Source organism: Lethenteron reissneri, chromosome 20 (assembly GCF_015708825.2).
Source record: "Lethenteron reissneri isolate LAM-NWPU_2019-01 chromosome 20, ASM1570882v1, whole genome shotgun sequence".
NCBI classification, from domain to species: Eukaryota; Metazoa; Chordata; class Hyperoartia; order Petromyzontiformes; family Petromyzontidae; genus Lethenteron; species Lethenteron reissneri.
The window spans coordinates 8,853,553-8,869,474 of record NC_083798.1 but is presented as its reverse complement, the minus strand read 5'-3'; the positions used below and the strand labels follow the sequence as shown (position 1 = coordinate 8,869,474).

The window sequence follows — 15,922 nt, the reverse complement described above, 5'->3', positions numbered from 1 at the left end:
GCAGTGCGCCACGTGGCAGAGAGCGTCATACGCACTTGTAAAAAAGAAACTCCCCAGCAAACTCACGATCCTTCAAATTCTCTTCGTGTTTCCAGCATGGTCACGTCTGCCGAGTCCCTTCCCCACATACCGCACTTGCCTTGATGTTTCGCTTGTGTTTATTTTGTATTCATAAATTAAAATACTTCCCCTGCAAGTTCCTTGAGATGGACACATCTCTTTTGCGATGATTGCAAGTTGAACATTTACCCCGCCCGCCGGCCTCTCAGCAAACCGGCGCTCACACACGGCGCTCGCTCTTAACGTCGTTCGCCCGCGTCCCTTTTCTCCGCAGCGCTCGTATCGCCCATCGAGTACCAGAGGAGCCAGGGCAACGGCAACTACAACAGCCTGGGCCGGTTGCGCCCACCTGCGGGGTCCTCCCCCGTGCCCGGAGTCGGCGCCTCCCCTCGTCCCCTCTCCTCCATGGCTGCCTACAGCGGAGGGGGTGCAGCGACGGTCAAGGGTTCTGGGGCTGAAGAGGCCCCCTCCCCTGTCGGGCGGAACACCTCTCTGCCGGCGCTCAACCACCTGAGCTTAAAAGAGAGCGACGGCCCTATCACGGGCGCATCGTCCGTGGGAACAGTGGGGTCCGGCGGCGAGGCCGTCGGCCACAACTCCGGCTTTCCCACGCTGCGCTCACCGAGCGGGCTGGAACACAAGGGCTCGGCCCCGGCGTTGCTGTCACCCGGCGCTGGCGGGGAGCCCAAGGAGCGAGCGGGGGCCACGGAAGTCCCGCACGGCAGCATTCGGAGGACGGACAGCGGCCTGCATGGCTCGTCCGGCTCGGGCACGAGCCTGGAGGAGGCCGAGACGCGCGGCGTGCAGGGCGTTGGAAACGCCATGCCCCAGGGCAAGCCGCCACCGGGCAGTCCTCCGCCAGACGGGGGGTCCCCTCTCCGCTCCGCGTACTCCTCCCCGGCCCGTCTCCCCAGGGACCTATCGCTGCCCCCGTTGAGCCCCTTTCCTCCACCCAGCCCCTCCTCCAGCTCCGGCAAAACCTCTTTCTGGAGCACGGACCCAGCGTCGCCGGCCAACCGGCATGGGGTGTTCAGCTTTCCCGGCGACGGGGACTCGCTGCCGCGGCGCGCCAGGCGGCCACCTTCTGGCCGTGATGCGGACAGACTCAGCAACTGCTCCACCACCAGCGAGCACTCGCTGCAGAGCACCGGGGTGAGTGGCGGATGCACGCACACCCCGTATCCATTGTAAACTCACACACGTTGTGCGTGTGTTTTCTGCTTCTCTGCAGCTCACGTGAGCCGTATGTGTCGTGAAGCTGTATGCCGTACCGAAGTCAGACCTGCGAGAGTTTTAGACTATCATGTTTCTTTTTTTACAAGTTGCCAAGCAAAGGCTAAAAATGCCATACGACCAGCAACAAACATCACGATCAAAAGTCCTAATAGTTAAGATTTAACATGTTTCTTGAGATGTTAGCTACCTCGCCTGGTATACAGGATGTCGTGGGTTCGATCCCAACCCTGACACCTGTATATTTGGAGTTTGCATGTTCTCCCCGTGGTCGCTTGGATTTTTCTCTGGGTCCTTAGGTTGTTCCCTCTGGATTTAGAAATGTGCGTTGGGAGTATTGGCTGCGATTAATTTCCACGTGATAAGCCACTTCCTTGAGCTATCATTTGTGGCCAGGTCACTGCTGAAAATGAGTTATATAGCTCAATGGGCCCTACGTGTTAAAATGTCACTAAATATATAGTTTAGTTTTAGTTTGAATTGAGTAAGCTTGGGAAGAGATCATGGGAGGGCAATTCTATAGTGGAGCAGGGAGAGGGAAAAAGCGGTGTGAGTGGGTGAGTAAGAGAGTGAGTAGGTTGGTGAGTGGGTGAGTAAGTGGGTGAGTAAGTGGGTGAGTGGGTTGTTGTGACCAGCAGTGTGGTGGTTGAACAGTGTGGATAACACGAAACAGGCGGTTTCATAGCCAAAGTCCTCACCGTGGGTGGAGGAATCAACAAGCGAATCTGATGGTAGTAGCAGCAGCGACAGAAGAACAATCTGATAGGGAGATGGCTCATAAGGCCTCATGTGCGGACACCGGTATTTGTGTAAGAGCGAGACTCCGCTAATGTCCGCCTGCCGGCGCCTGCAGTCCCAGGGGGAGGACACCGGGAGCTCTGGCGGCGGCGGCGCCTGCATGCTGGTGACGGCCGATTACCGCGCCGTGCGCGAGGACGAGGTGAGCGTGGCCCAGGGCGAGGTGGTGCAGGTGTTGGCTACCAACCAGCAGAACCTCTACCTGGTGTACCGCGCCGCCACCCCCACCTGCCCCGCCGCGGAGGGCTGGATTCCGGGCCACGTGCTGGGCCACGCGGGGCAAGGCTCCAGCGGCAGCGCCGCTAGGGAGGTCTCCAGCGAATACGGAGTCAGGTGAGGCTACGTCACAGTGTGGGGGGTCCACGGGGATGGGGAAATGGGGACGGGGGCAATGGGGAGGGTGCCATGCGATTTCTGTTTATTCTGTGCGCACTCTGTGTTGTCGGTGTGTGTTGTGTAAGTTTGTGCTGTGTGTGAGTTGTTGTTATGTGTGTGCTCTGTGTGTGTGTGTGTGCTGTGTTGACTGTTGTTGTGTATGACTGTTGTTGTGTGCGATTGTGAATGTGTCATGGTGCTGGTCGCTTCACAGGAAGTCCCCGTCGTGGCACGCTGCGTTCCGGTTACGCCGGAGGGAGAGTCGGGGCGAAGGTCGCTCGGATGAGTCTCCACACAAGAGCCGCGACCCTCACCGCGTCATCGTCAAGGTGGGGAGTGAAACAGAGGGCTCACCTGGGAATGTTATCAGAACTAAAGTCTTGTTCTCCATCTGTTTCTTCCGTACTAACACATCTGGATTTACTGCCTTGAACTACAATCGTTAATATCGGGCCTGCATCGTTTTTGCCACTGTTTGCACACTGCGTGTCTGTCCCTAATCGGCTCGTTAGTAGCTCTGTCTGCCTGTCTGTGTCGGTTACTGCCTGTGTGTGTGCCTGTCTGCCTGTCTCTTTGCCTCCTTACCACTCCAACCTCCCCGTTGCCTCCTGCCTCCTGCTGTGCGGACGCTGCTGGCAGGACTCTCCTGTCTCTCCCGACTGCGAGTGGGACGAGACCCAGCCTAACACTAACGTGGAGGTAGCGACACTAACAACCCTAACCACAGCACGGCCGCCCTCGCCATAACAGCACTCTATCCACAGCAACGCGACTAATCTCATCACCCCTAACGTCGGGTCCTGTGGAGGGCTGTGTTTGGTGGGGTCGGGGGAATGTGCAGCAGTGTCTGCTGCTGTATCTCTTGACAGCAGGCTCTGCTTGGGTGGATAGACTTAGAAAGCTCGGCCCGGTCGCGGATATCATCGGTGCTCAGCACGGCAGCCCGTTCCATTACGAGTGAGCACCTGCGCTGCTGGGATGTAACTCTGCTTCCCATCTCCGTGTAACGAAGAGCTGGTGTCTCTCAGTGCGCATTCCGAAGCCTGACTTTTATCTCCATCTTTTTATTTTTCAGTTGCTGAATCCAAACGTCATTTACGAAGGTGAGACAAATATTCGCCACGTCATATTTCCACCAATCCCGTTGTCGCAAAATGTTGTACTTGATAAGTGTGTTCAATGAAACACGGAGAGATGCATGCTTAGGAGTTACCTGGAGAGAACAAATGCAGGTTAAAGGCAAAATTCTAATTTTTAAGAAAAGTCTGCGCTTGGGCAGGATACGTCACAGCTAGAAGGGACGATGGTCAAGAATCATAACGGAGTGGCAGCCCAAGAATGAAACACGTCGGAGAGGGCGTCCACCGAGGAGATGGAGCGATTGGATTAGTTGATGTGCAGGTGCTGGGTGTATTGTTTAATCGCAAGATTGTGAGAGGTGACGGCAGCTTGGGGAGACCTTCATCCAGCAGTGGATGGATCATGGCTGATGACGATGATGATTGGATTCTGTTCCCTTAGACAGCTGATATAGATGAACCCCCGTGTGTGTCTGGAGTTCACCGCACACAGCTCAAATCTAGCAGCAGCGTCTTGTTGTTTCGTTGTTGCGGTCGTCGTAGTAGTTGTCATTGTTGTCACTGTCGTTGTTGTTGTCATTGTTGTCACTGTCGTTGTTGTTGTCGTGCAGTTGCCCCGGAGTTCCTTCACCCCGTGCAGGATACAAGTTGTGGTATTGGCGAGACAGCCACCCTGCGGTGCAAGGTGTGCGGCCGCCCGCGCGCCACCGTGGTATGGCGGGGCCCAGGCCAGGCAAACATCACTCCCAGCAACAAGTACACGCTCGCGTACAGGTGAGCGTCGCCGCGCACAGCTGGCCTTCACCTCCCGCACACCCGGCACCAGTCAATTAATTGATCGCCACTTTGTGAGGAAGTCAACAGTGTGGAATTTCTCCTGCTGGCTCACAGCTGGAAGCCAGAGATCAGCACAGTTTTCTTGCTCATTTGAGCAGGAATCCCTTTGGCGATTTCAGAAGTAGTTCTGTAGTGTCATATTTTGGGGCTGTCCTGAGAAACAAGGCGGTGTTACTCTCCTCACTGTTGAGACATGACACCAAGAGCACGAATAACGAAAAGGCTGCACACCCCCTGCTCCAACGCCACGGTGATTGTACACAACTCCTCGGTAAAGCGTCACAATAAAAAGTTTCCACCCAATTGTTTACATTTCCCACCGTCATGTGGAATCGCATCAATTCCACTTGTAGGAGCGGCTTATGCTGAGAGGGCCTGGCGGCCCATTTCACCAGGGTTCGAATAAAATTGGTGAAAAGGAAAAGAGTGTGAGAGGGCAGGGGTGGCGGCCGAGCGGGGGGCGTATGCTGAGAGGTCGTGGTGTCGCGGCCTGCAGTGACTCCGGGGAGGCGACGCTCAAGATCCACAGCGTGATGCCGCAAGACGGCGGCCTCTACTCCTGCGTGGCCAGCAACGACGTGGGAGCCTCCACCTCGTCGGCAACGCTCCGCGTGCAGGGTACGCCCATTCCTCCTCCCTCCTCTTCCTCCTCCGCGACGCACTTCATTTATTATTTTTGTGCGATGCTCCGTCCGTCATCAAACACGAAGACTGAGCGGCTCCCCGTGGTCTCACGCTCGCAGGGGTGCCGGGAGCTCCGGGCCGCCCCGTGGCCCAGGAGCGGAGCAGCTCCTCTGTGTTCCTGCGGTGGCCGGCGCCTGCCAGCACCGGCAACTGCCCCATCTCAAGCTACACCGTGGAGTACCGCGAGGAGGGTATGGGCACTCACTCTCAACGCTCCCTGTCTGTCACAGGAGACCAACTAAGCATAGAGATTGCCAGTGTAAGTGCCTCATGCATCAGATTATAGCTGAAATCGCAGCGCAGGATTTATCTGTGTGCAGGGAGCGGACATGGCGTAGGCACTGGAGCACATGGCCCAGCGTTCGCCGCTTGTTGCAGAGGTCCGCAGTTTGAATCCGGCACACCGCCCTGGTTATTACTGCAGGTGTATTAACCATAAAATACAATGCTCCACCTGCTTTACAGTGGATGTTAAAGATCGCCTGACACCATTTGAAATGTGTGGGCCGTTGGGTGCAGGCATAATGGTCCAAATTTGCCAAATAGCAATAATTAACTTCTTCAGGCAAACTAATTCCCAGTAGCAGGCCAGGTGCAGAGTCACCTTGTGCCGCGCAGGGGCATTTGGCACTGGGGCTGCCCTTTCAAATGCGTCGAGGTAAGACGTGACATGTGTCGCATGTCGCGTGCGACGCGCTCGGTGCCGCCAGTGCAACGGAGCAGGTGTAACGGCGCGTGCATCTTGCAGGCATGCCAGGCTGGCAGCACGTGGTGACCTCCACGCTGGAGACCTTCCTGCTGGTGGAGGAGCTCAGTGCCGGTGGGCAGTATCAGTTCCGAGTGAGCGCCAGCAACCCATGGGGGATCAGCTCGCCCAGCGAGCCGTCCACGTTCATCGCCCTGCCCAGCGACCCAGGCACTGGCGCGCACCGACACAAGCACACGGTCGCACTTTGGAATTTCCTTCCATGGTATCTTTCCCCAAGCTGTTAAAGTAAACTTGCTCAATTCAAGACTGCGTGTTCACTATGTATGTGTTATAACTTTGATGGTGCTGTTTGTTGCTAACCGCATGACGAGTTGGGCCTGTGCTCATCAACTGTGTAAAAAAAAAAACACACTGTAACCTTTGCCGGTGTGAGTCGCCACAATTTATGGATTGTAATGGTGAAAAGTCATTACCCTTCGCGGTGCAGATGCCAGCAGTGATGGATTGCGTACGGTCTGGAAGGACAACTTCGACAGCACCTACGCCGAGCTCGCTGAGATTGGACGGTGAGGCCCTCCTCCACTCTGCGCGAGACCCCCGTCGCCTGACCGTACCCCCCACCGCTGCCCCCTGAAGCCCCCCCCACTGCCACGTTCGAGCCGCACGGTGCCCTCAGCGCGCCACGTCGTTTCCTGTGCCGCCGCAGGGGCCGGTTCTCGGTGGTGCGACGCTGCCTGCAGAAGGGCAGCCCCCGGGAAGTGGCGGCCAAGTTCGTGAGCAAGAAGCTGAAGCGGAAGGAGCAGGTGGCGCACGAGGCGGCCGTGCTGCGCAACCTGCAGCACCCGCAGCTGCCGTCGCTGCTGGACACCTACGAGACGCCGTCGAGCTTCGTGCTCGTGCTGGAACTGTGAGTCGCGTTCCCTAACCCTTTCTCTCTCAGCCAGTGCTCGTGCAACACAAGCTGCCCATTGAAAAATCGCCAATCTCGCCTGTACACGCGTGCCACGTCAGTGCTGCAGGTACGACTGCGTGTAAACGTGTCTGTGTGCACGTGTCTGTGGCAGGAGCGGTAGTGTAAGCGGTTAGCGCACTTTGCTACAAACCCAGCGACATGGGTTTAATTATCAATTCTTGCTCATGGCCTCCCATAGGTCGACTGAGCCTTAAATGAGTAACTGTTGCGATGTGTGAACGGCACTACTGGGGAGACAAATGCGGTTGGACATAGTGCTAGCCACCACACCATCGTGTGGCATATTGGTCATCATAGGTACTCGCTAACAGAACTTGCCCCAACAGTCTGTTAAGGCTATAGGAGGATCTTTGTCTCTTTGTCATGCAGACTGCCGGATGGTCGTTTGCTTGACCACGTGGTCCGACAGGGAGAGCTGACGGAGGAGAGCGTGGCGGGCTACCTGCGGGACACCTTGCACGCGCTGCAATACCTGCACAATTGTCGCATTGCCCACCTGGACATCAAGGTGACCATTCTTAGCAAAACTCTGCATGCAGGGCATCCGGCCTGTGATCCATGTGCAGTATAATGCATCCCTGTCTTCTGTTCAATTCGTTGCAGTGTTGCCAGCTTATGTGCATCTTGTGTCTGTTTGTAGCCTGTGTTGAGAATGGTAGATAGTATGGATATTTTTGTATGAGCTCACGATGCTCTGTTGTGGAGCATTATGTGTAACATTTCGACTTTATTCCAAGCCTTCCAAACCAATGTTACCCAAAGACCCTCTTTGATAGAGCCCTGTCCGGCACATAGAGAAGGCATGTCACATGTTCCAGTAATTGAACCTTGTTAATATATTTATTAAAATAGCTTTGTTCATGCATATTACTTATAAAAATGCTGTAGAGTTTGTAATGCGCAGATTTCGTATTGAGGCGCGGGAAACCGCAGGCAGCCAGAATTGGCATCAACAGTTGTCCAAGTTCTCTTGTCCTATATTGAACTGTTTGGCCAACTTCATTACTCGGTGGGCCAAAACTCAATGCCCACACAGATAAAAGATGGAAATTAAGCTATTTGCTGTATTGCCATACCTTTGCAAGCCAGGAGGTGGCGACCTCGTCGAGTTGGGAGTTTCGCGAATGTGTGCGGTGTCCGTGCATCGTCTGTCCGTGTTGCTCGCGTGCACCATCAGCCCGAGAACCTCCTGGTGGAGGTGTCGGGCCCGTCCGCCGTGCGGGTGAAGCTCGTGGACCTGGGCGAGGCAGTGCAGATCACCACGCACTACTACGTGCACGTGCTGCTCGGCAGCCCCGAGTTCGCCTCGCCCGAGGTGGTGCGCGGCCAGCCGGTGGCGCTCAGCACCGACGCGTGGAGCCTCGGCGTCCTGGCCTACGTGCTGCTCAGCGGCGTGTCGCCCTTCCTCGACGAGAGCGTCGATGAAACCTGCCTCAACATCTGCCGCCTTGATTACAGCTTCCCGGAGGAGTACTTTGCGAGCGTAAGCGAGGAGGCGCGATCGTTCGTGCGCCTCCTGCTGCAGGGTGACTACACGCGGCGCCCCCCGTGCTCCGCCTGTCTGCTCGATCCCTGGCTGCAGTGCCCGGGCTACGCCTACCCCGGCGCGCTGCTGGACGTCGCCCGTCTCGCCGCGTTCATAGAGAGGCGGAGCCATCAGAACGACGCGCAGCCCATCAGCCCCGTCACCGACTACATGATCAGCCGCGCCACCATCCGGGCGTAACGACCCGCTTGGCAGCCGTCGAGTGTGGGTCCCGGGGCCTGGGCAGTGGGGGGGTCCTTGGGTTGAGCATCGACCTTTAGGCCGAGCAGTTTAAAGGTCGTAAGGCAAAGGAAGCAATAATAATAGAAACCAGTTTTCAAAAGTTTGAGCAACCGAAAGAGGTTCTACCTGAGCCTTGACATACTTTTACATTTCGTTTCTTACAGCCAGTCCACCCTCGGGCAAAGAAAACCAATGCAAATGCAACACTTGGCCGCTCATTTTTTAAGGGGGAAACATTGCACAGGGCTCCCTCTCAAGTGAACTATTTTCCTCGGACAACAGTTTTGTACAGAATGTGGACACGGTTTAAAAGCCAAAAACTACCAGGAGGAGCAGTAGGGCTGCATGACGGGCATGGAGGTAACCAAGCCCACACGGGGCCCGGGTGGCAGGCGAAGGCGGCACGCGCTTCCACGCATCCGATGCAGGAAGGTGCCAGGGCTTGCATGATGTCCCGGGTCCACCTGGTGGTTTCGTTTGGTACAATGGGCGGGTTACCTGGGCCAAACAGACCGCATGCCTACTGGCTGCTTACCTATGCGTGTGGGTGAATGCAAATGAGTGTGCGTATGCAACTTTATTCATGCACACGTGTGCTTGCACGCATGTTCAAGGCCACGTTGTTCAATGCCAGACTGTTCAATGCCAAGCTCCTGTTAGTGGAGTAAGCGAAATCAACACACACATCCACAACCCAATCATAACTACGAGAGAAGGTTGAGGCTCCATGGAGCTACTCAAAGTGTATTTAACAGTGTATTTAACAAATCCCTATAGAGACCAGCTCCAATGCATTCATAGTGTGGTTTCAGTGCAGGGCCACCTGTATTACGGCAACACTGTTCACCTTCCCATCTGCCCCTCAGGCCAGACATGGTGGTGGCCTGATGGGCAGGAAGGCCGAGTGCACCTGTACAGAGGCCAGGCCACGTTGGCGTGTTGACTAGGTGTTCCCCTACAACAACGCCTGATGTTACATGCCTGGGTGCGAACACCCGCAGCGTGAGTGGTAACCGGGCGTGGCTGTAATCACGACGCGTTCTGAACAGACGGACGTACGGGCTAAGGGACCTGAAGTGATTAATAAATGTAGTGTGTACTCTGCTCGTGCCATGTGTTTGGAAAAAAAAAGAATGTCTTATGCAGTAACCATAGCGTTTAGTGTTGTTTAACGGAAGGTGTTGGTACGCTTTGCGTTCCTCCTCCCCACGTGGGCGATGAGTGGCGTGCGCCCCGCATGCTCGCCCTCGCTGCCCCATTCCACGAGCCGCGCCCCTTCTCCCCAGCTGTGGTACGTGTGCCATGCGTGTGTGCCGTCTGTGCGTGCCATCTGTACATGCCGTCGTGTGTGTGTGTGCATGCCATGCCGATTCCACCCCACGTGTGCGCGTGTGCCGTGGTCGCGTGTGCCGTGCGCGCACCAGTTTGTGCGCGCGGGGTTCTGTACAACCTGGCTGCCAATCTGAAAAATGTAACCTTTTGCAGGTTTAAGCTGTCGAGGCTCAAGGCCGAAAACCTATTATTCAGCCTTGTGTTTAGAAAGCATATTTTGCCAAAATTAAATGTATTTTCGGCTCGGTGACCAGCTCTCTGAGCGTTTTAGACAATGTTGTTCCATGTGAGTGTACAAGCATCGGCGTGCCCCGTGTGCCCTCTGTGTGTAAATAGTGTGCGTTCTATTTAATGGCAGTCCTAGACCGTGGTGGGTGAGGTAGGTCGGCCGCGTGTGCGAGATGTCCCCGTGCGGTGTACCGGGTCCCACCGGGGCCCTCGTGTGGTGCTGTGCGTACTTTTTATCACCGTGAATCTGGAGTATTAAAGGCAAGCTTTACATCCTAACCCGAGTCCGCGTTGGTTTTTGGAGACGTGGCACGGTGGAGGTAATGAGCAGTGCCTGCTACCGAGGGCCACTTGCACCGGAGCGCATGAGAAAGGAAAATCCAACATCTCAATTATAACGAATCATGACGGGTGTTATGACATTCACACCGTAATCTGACCTTTGCCCCCTATATGCGTCAGCATTCGGGACGATATAACTGCGGGTTACATCGTAATGTTTAGTAGGTTAACGCATGAGAATAGGTTTCCCCTTTTTTCTAGAAACAAAACAGGTGTTAAGATATTAAAACACCAAACTGAAACCTTTTACAAGGAATCATGTCTGCATTAACCACAATACTTGTGGCCAGAATGCGAAAAAAACACAGATAATATATGCATTGTGTTAGACCAGAGGACGCCAAAAGGCGCGTGTTTTAACATCTTAACACAGCTGGTTTGTTGCCGGAAAAAAGGGGAAAACCTATTCTCATATTTTGGTACTGGCAAAGGAGGTCCCATGATGAAGGTTTAACGCACTTTGATGGCTCAACGAAGAAGAGAGCAATGTCGAGCTTCGTCTGGAGTGTGGTGGAGCTGTGCCCCTGCGAGACGAGATATTGGTAACGCGGAAGACAGACGCAAAGGGATCGGAAGGTTTTGAGCGTGGATTCGGTGCAGAGTTATGAAGATGAGCCGGACTGATTGAAATATCGCGTCGTGTTTCAGGTGGGAGAAGAACGATGACTTATTTGATGGTTATGAAGAGGGGGGACATCCGTATCGGGCAGGTGGTAATGAGAGGCTTGCTGAAGGGAGTTATGAGAGAGAATGGCTTGCTGCCGAGTGAGGTGGTGGAGGAAAGATATAACAGGTTATTGCAGCCATGTTGTCGGTTACTTGGATTGGGTCACTGACGGATGCACCATCCACGCTCCCCACGATGCTAACTCACTGTGTTTTAGCTGACCGCTATTATGCTCATTCATAATAGATTTTTGGGTTTGGCCATGTAACGTATCGCCAAATTTGTGAAATAATACTCTCCACCACCTATCCACCACCTGACAGCCAAATAAACTGTCACATTTACAGCATTCAATGTGAAAATGATTGTTTCAGCTCGTCGATACGTTGAATAACACATTTCACAACTAAATGTATCTATTCGATAACGATGGTCTGCTTGAAATTGCACCGGGCATTTTAAGGACCAGTTTCAGTAAGTCGTTCTGACTTTGCCCTGAAGACATTTTGCGCAGTTTTAAGCGAAATGAATGTGTGTATTTTGGTTGCTAGAGTTTTTAAACGTACCAGTGGCGGCTGAAACTATAATCAATGGCGCATTAAACGCTTACACACGTGGCAAGCTCTGTTGGATGGTGGATGGTCCGACGGCACAAATGTGGCCACATCATTACGTGGCCTCGCTCGTAACTCGAACAGGAAGAAGCTAAATAATGTCGATGCCAGACGACTTCGATAAGGGCGTACGGCCATGACGTCGGCAGCGGCTCGCAGTGACACAGAACACTGAATCAAGATGACCGAGCTTTGTTTGCCCAGGAGGCAATCCTTTAGAAATCCAAATGCAAAGCGTGCTGAGATTTCCGCTGCCAGTGGGTGGCTGCCACTTCTGTTAAGCCCCTAAAACCCCCCGCGGAGTGGCCCGAATGGATGAGAACAAACAAATAATAATGAAGCACGCTGAAGAAGAAGGCGAGATAAGGGATTACAATGATGACCAAAGAGAAAGGATAAGCAGAGCTCCAAAACAAAACAAAACCTGTCAGGGAAAAGAACGATCTAAATTTGAAGTTTATATAGATTTGAAGTGAAGGGAAAAGAACGGTTACACAAAACATTAAAGATATTACGAGGTAGAAGGTAACGACCAGCAGGGAATAATTGAATGATGCAGAGCTGAGCCAAAGCTGGTGCGGGTTGCCCCCCACCACACAGATCGGGCTCGAGTCGTGACATGAAGAGAGGCGACGGCAGCTTGGGGATGCTCTTGTCAACGTTGAGTCCGATCGATAGAAAGACAGGAAGCAACACGGCCACGTTCTGCAAGAGGGGCCGCGCTGTCGAGCAGCGCCAATCGCGAGCGCGCTATGACCTGACCAAGGAACGTGGACACTGCGGCCGAAAGTGGAACAATAACGACGACGACAGCGGCCTCGTAGCGCGGCGTCTCGTGAGCGGCCCGGGGCTTTAAACCCCCGGCGACGATGACAGGCGAGGAGGAGGAGGCGGAGGCGGCGGCGGGTCCGACCGGCAGGGGTCGCTGCGTGACCCGGACCCCTCGCGAGCCCCGCGACCAGGGCCCCCCGCGGAGCGCACGGCCGAAGGCGGCGATCGTGTCGGGCTCCGGGCCCCGCGGTGGTCCCAAGAGTGCCCCCAGTCCCAGTCCCCGGTCCCAGTCCCCGGCCCCAGTCCCCAGTCCCAGTCCCCGGCCCCAGTCCCCAGTCCCAGTCCCCGGCCCCAGTCCCAGTCCCAGTCCCCGGCCCCAGTCCCCAGTCCAGTCCCCGGCCCCAGTCCCCAGTCCCAGTCCCCGGCCCCAGTCCCCAGTCCCCGGTCGAGCGAGGACCGCGGGGACCCCCCCCCCCCCACGCCGCCGCAGCGAGTGCAGCAGCAGCAGCGGCGGCGGCGGCGGCAGGAGGCGCGGGCCTCGCGACCTTCGGCACCAGTTGGGTGGCAACGGGGGAGGCGAGACGAGGAGGAGGAGGAGGAGGCAGACGAGAGAGGGAGACGAGAGGGAGACGAGGAGGAGGAGGAGGCGAGCGAGAGTTGGGGAACACACGGAGAGGTGGGGACAACAACGGGGAGAGGATGAGACGCGACTGGGAGCAGGAGACCGGGAGAGGAGGGGGGAGACGTCGAGACGATGCGAGTGCGATGGGCTGTGTGAGAGAGGGGGGATGGCAGGAGGTTGAGGGGAGACTGGGAGAGGTGGGCGGGGGGGGACTTCCATAAAAGAAGGGGAGCTAAGAGGGTGGGATACGAGGCAGAGAGCTGTGTGTGTGTGTGTGGAGGTGAGTGAGGGTCGTGGAGCCCTCTCCGAGCGGGGCCAATGGACATTGATTCTCGACCCCATTCCGATCATTCCCCAGTAAAATGACGGCGACCTAATTGCGGTCATGAGCACAGCATTATCAGGAGGAGCCCCACGGAGAGGGCCCCTGGCAGTGAACATGCAGCAGCAGTTCGACAGCACTGGCCCAGGCGAGCCTGGCCCGCTGGTGAGACGCCGAATGTCGAAACCGGTCCCAGGGGTTTGTGTTTGTGTCGGACCAATGCTGCTGAAACGCTCTCCTCGCAGGAGGAAGACCCTGTGGCTGCTGATGGGATGTGTAAAGCAGTACTTGTATATGATGCATATAGATGTGGAGGCAGGGGCGGAGCGACCTGTTACAACGCGGGGGGCTGTGGGTCCCCCACTCCTTCTCGCGACTCACTGTCAGGCTGTATAACTATATATTATTTTAGTTGCACCGTGTATTGTGTGCGCAGGAAGACAGTCTCGCAGTGACAGTATTACTTTTTTTTTATATGTCAAGGTACAATACTCACAATTGAGTTCCCGTGCCTCTTGATTTCATGCTGGACCAACATTACCCACAGTGGAGGTGTTTTGAGTCAGATCGCCTAAATATAACCGTGTCGTTAAACCCGCCACCACCCGACGCAGACAATTCGTGAGGTTCGTCACGTACACAACACGTGGCAATTCGTTACGAGTTCGGCACACCGCTGTGATGATGCTGGTTGTGAATGCCTCGAACTGTAGATGTTGTGGGGGTTCTCTCCGACACAGGCGGGGTGCTGGACCAGTCACGAATTGGCCACGTTTTGTTTACTTGACAAACCTGACGGATTGGCTGTGTCAGATAGTGGCGGGTTTAACGACACATTTAGATTTACGCGATCTGACCCAACACAAACTTATCTTATCTATTGATATGATAACCAGATGCATTCATCGGGCTTGGTCCGTGATAGACCGCAGGTAATTTCTAATTAATAAATTTTCATAACATGTTGTTACTATCTTGATTTGAAGCTTTCGTGACTGCAGGAATCCATACTCTTTGGTTCTTTCGGTAAAGTCACGTAACTTTACCGACAGAACCAAAGAGTATGTTGTTACTCTGTTTATCTGTTGATTCGGGGCCTCCTTGTGGCCGATTGGACCCCTATGCGTCGCATAACGCTGCCACACGACACCGCCAAAGTTGCGCCCCTGTTTGGAGGGACAGATGTGTGAAGAAGTCGGTGTCTGCCGAGTTATTTAATTGCAGTAATGACTGCAGAGCGTCCATACATAACACGGTTGCTGTGGTGCAATTGGAACCTTACGTTTTCTATATTTTCCTAGAAAAGCCCCAAAGTCCGAAACGTTTCCAGTGTGATGTTTGGACAGTGTTTCGTCTTCACTTGCACTATCAATGCCACCTGCCAGAGCAGTGCAACCTCCTCCCTGTGTGTGTGTGAGTGACAGAACGGCCCGTGGAACGTGATGTCATAGAACTGATTCTTAGATCTCACCTGGTTACACAAATACACTTGGTTTAACACACGGCTTTCGCCACTAATATTATCCATAATAGAGGTTTTTGGGTGAGATCGCAGAAATATACATGTGTCGTTAAACTCGCCACCGCTCGACAGAGCCAGTCAGTCAGCTTTGTCACGTAAATAAAACATGCCAATTCGTTAATAGTACAGCACACCGGTGTGTTGGAGAGTAAACCCACAACATTTATAATTCGAGTACTGTACGACGTTTCGCCAGTGATTACAACTAGCATCAGGCGAAAGCTAGCATCATCATCGCCTGATGATGCTGGTTGTAATTACTGACGAAACGTCACACTCGAATGTTGTGGGTTTACTCTCCAACACACCAGTGTGCTGTACTAGTCACGAATTGGCATCTTTTGTTTACGTGACAAACTTTACTAATTGGCTGACGGGTGGTGGCGGGTTTTAACGACACATTTATATATTTCCGCGATCTCACCCATACACCTCTATGACGGACACTTGGCTTGACTGTCTCTTCACGAGATATCTTAGCCACACGGTGGTGAGCACATTGACACGTTCACAGCGGCCCTCCTACCAAATACATGTTGGGTACGTGGCAGAAAACCTCGCTAGGGAGTTCTGCCAATAAATTCAAAAGTCAAATATAAACACGTTTGTTTTGTGCAGCCCTTGCTGACCGGGTTTAGATAATCGACGAACCACGCGTGAGAGCCGTGTACAGTCGTCGGTCGTACCCACGTCTGGTGCCCTGTTGGCTTACTCTGTTTATCAGAATCATTGTCATCGCACACGCCAATGTGGCCACTTGCAGGTGTTTTATTTTGCTCTGTTGCCTTGTTTTTGCTAAAAACAAGTGACGTTGAGCAGTAGTACGTGCACTTTACTTCAGCTTGGCATGCGTGTGTGTGTGTTATCAGTGGCGCACTAGGACCCACATTCCACGGGGTCCCGGCTACATTGCGATCACGTGTGTTTTTAACAAACACATGCACTTTGTAAATGCAGATAAGAGTGGCGAAGGCAGCGCACCAAGG

The 15,922-nt window shown here is 54.3% G+C and overlaps 1 protein-coding gene across 1 annotated transcript in view; it reads left to right on the top strand.

The window, feature by feature from the left end:
- The window catches only part of LOC133344504 (triple functional domain protein-like), a 90,615-nt gene extending 80,260 nt beyond the window's left edge, over window positions 1–10,355 (top strand). The window contains exons 50-62 of the mRNA XM_061554482.1: window positions 335–1,212; window positions 2,147–2,424; window positions 2,681–2,795; window positions 3,106–3,165; window positions 3,542–3,569; window positions 4,157–4,319; window positions 4,879–5,000; window positions 5,126–5,257; window positions 5,815–5,982; window positions 6,263–6,341; window positions 6,482–6,682; window positions 7,118–7,256; window positions 7,926–10,355. Coding sequence (XP_061410466.1) covers window positions 335–1,212; window positions 2,147–2,424; window positions 2,681–2,795; window positions 3,106–3,165; window positions 3,542–3,569; window positions 4,157–4,319; window positions 4,879–5,000; window positions 5,126–5,257; window positions 5,815–5,982; window positions 6,263–6,341; window positions 6,482–6,682; window positions 7,118–7,256; window positions 7,926–8,474 — 2,912 coding nt within the window. The 3' untranslated portion in view covers window positions 8,475–10,355. The remainder of the gene's footprint in view (window positions 1–334; window positions 1,213–2,146; window positions 2,425–2,680; window positions 2,796–3,105; window positions 3,166–3,541; window positions 3,570–4,156; window positions 4,320–4,878; window positions 5,001–5,125; window positions 5,258–5,814; window positions 5,983–6,262; window positions 6,342–6,481; window positions 6,683–7,117; window positions 7,257–7,925) is intronic.
- The last annotated feature ends 5,567 nt before the right edge of the window (window positions 10,356–15,922 follow it).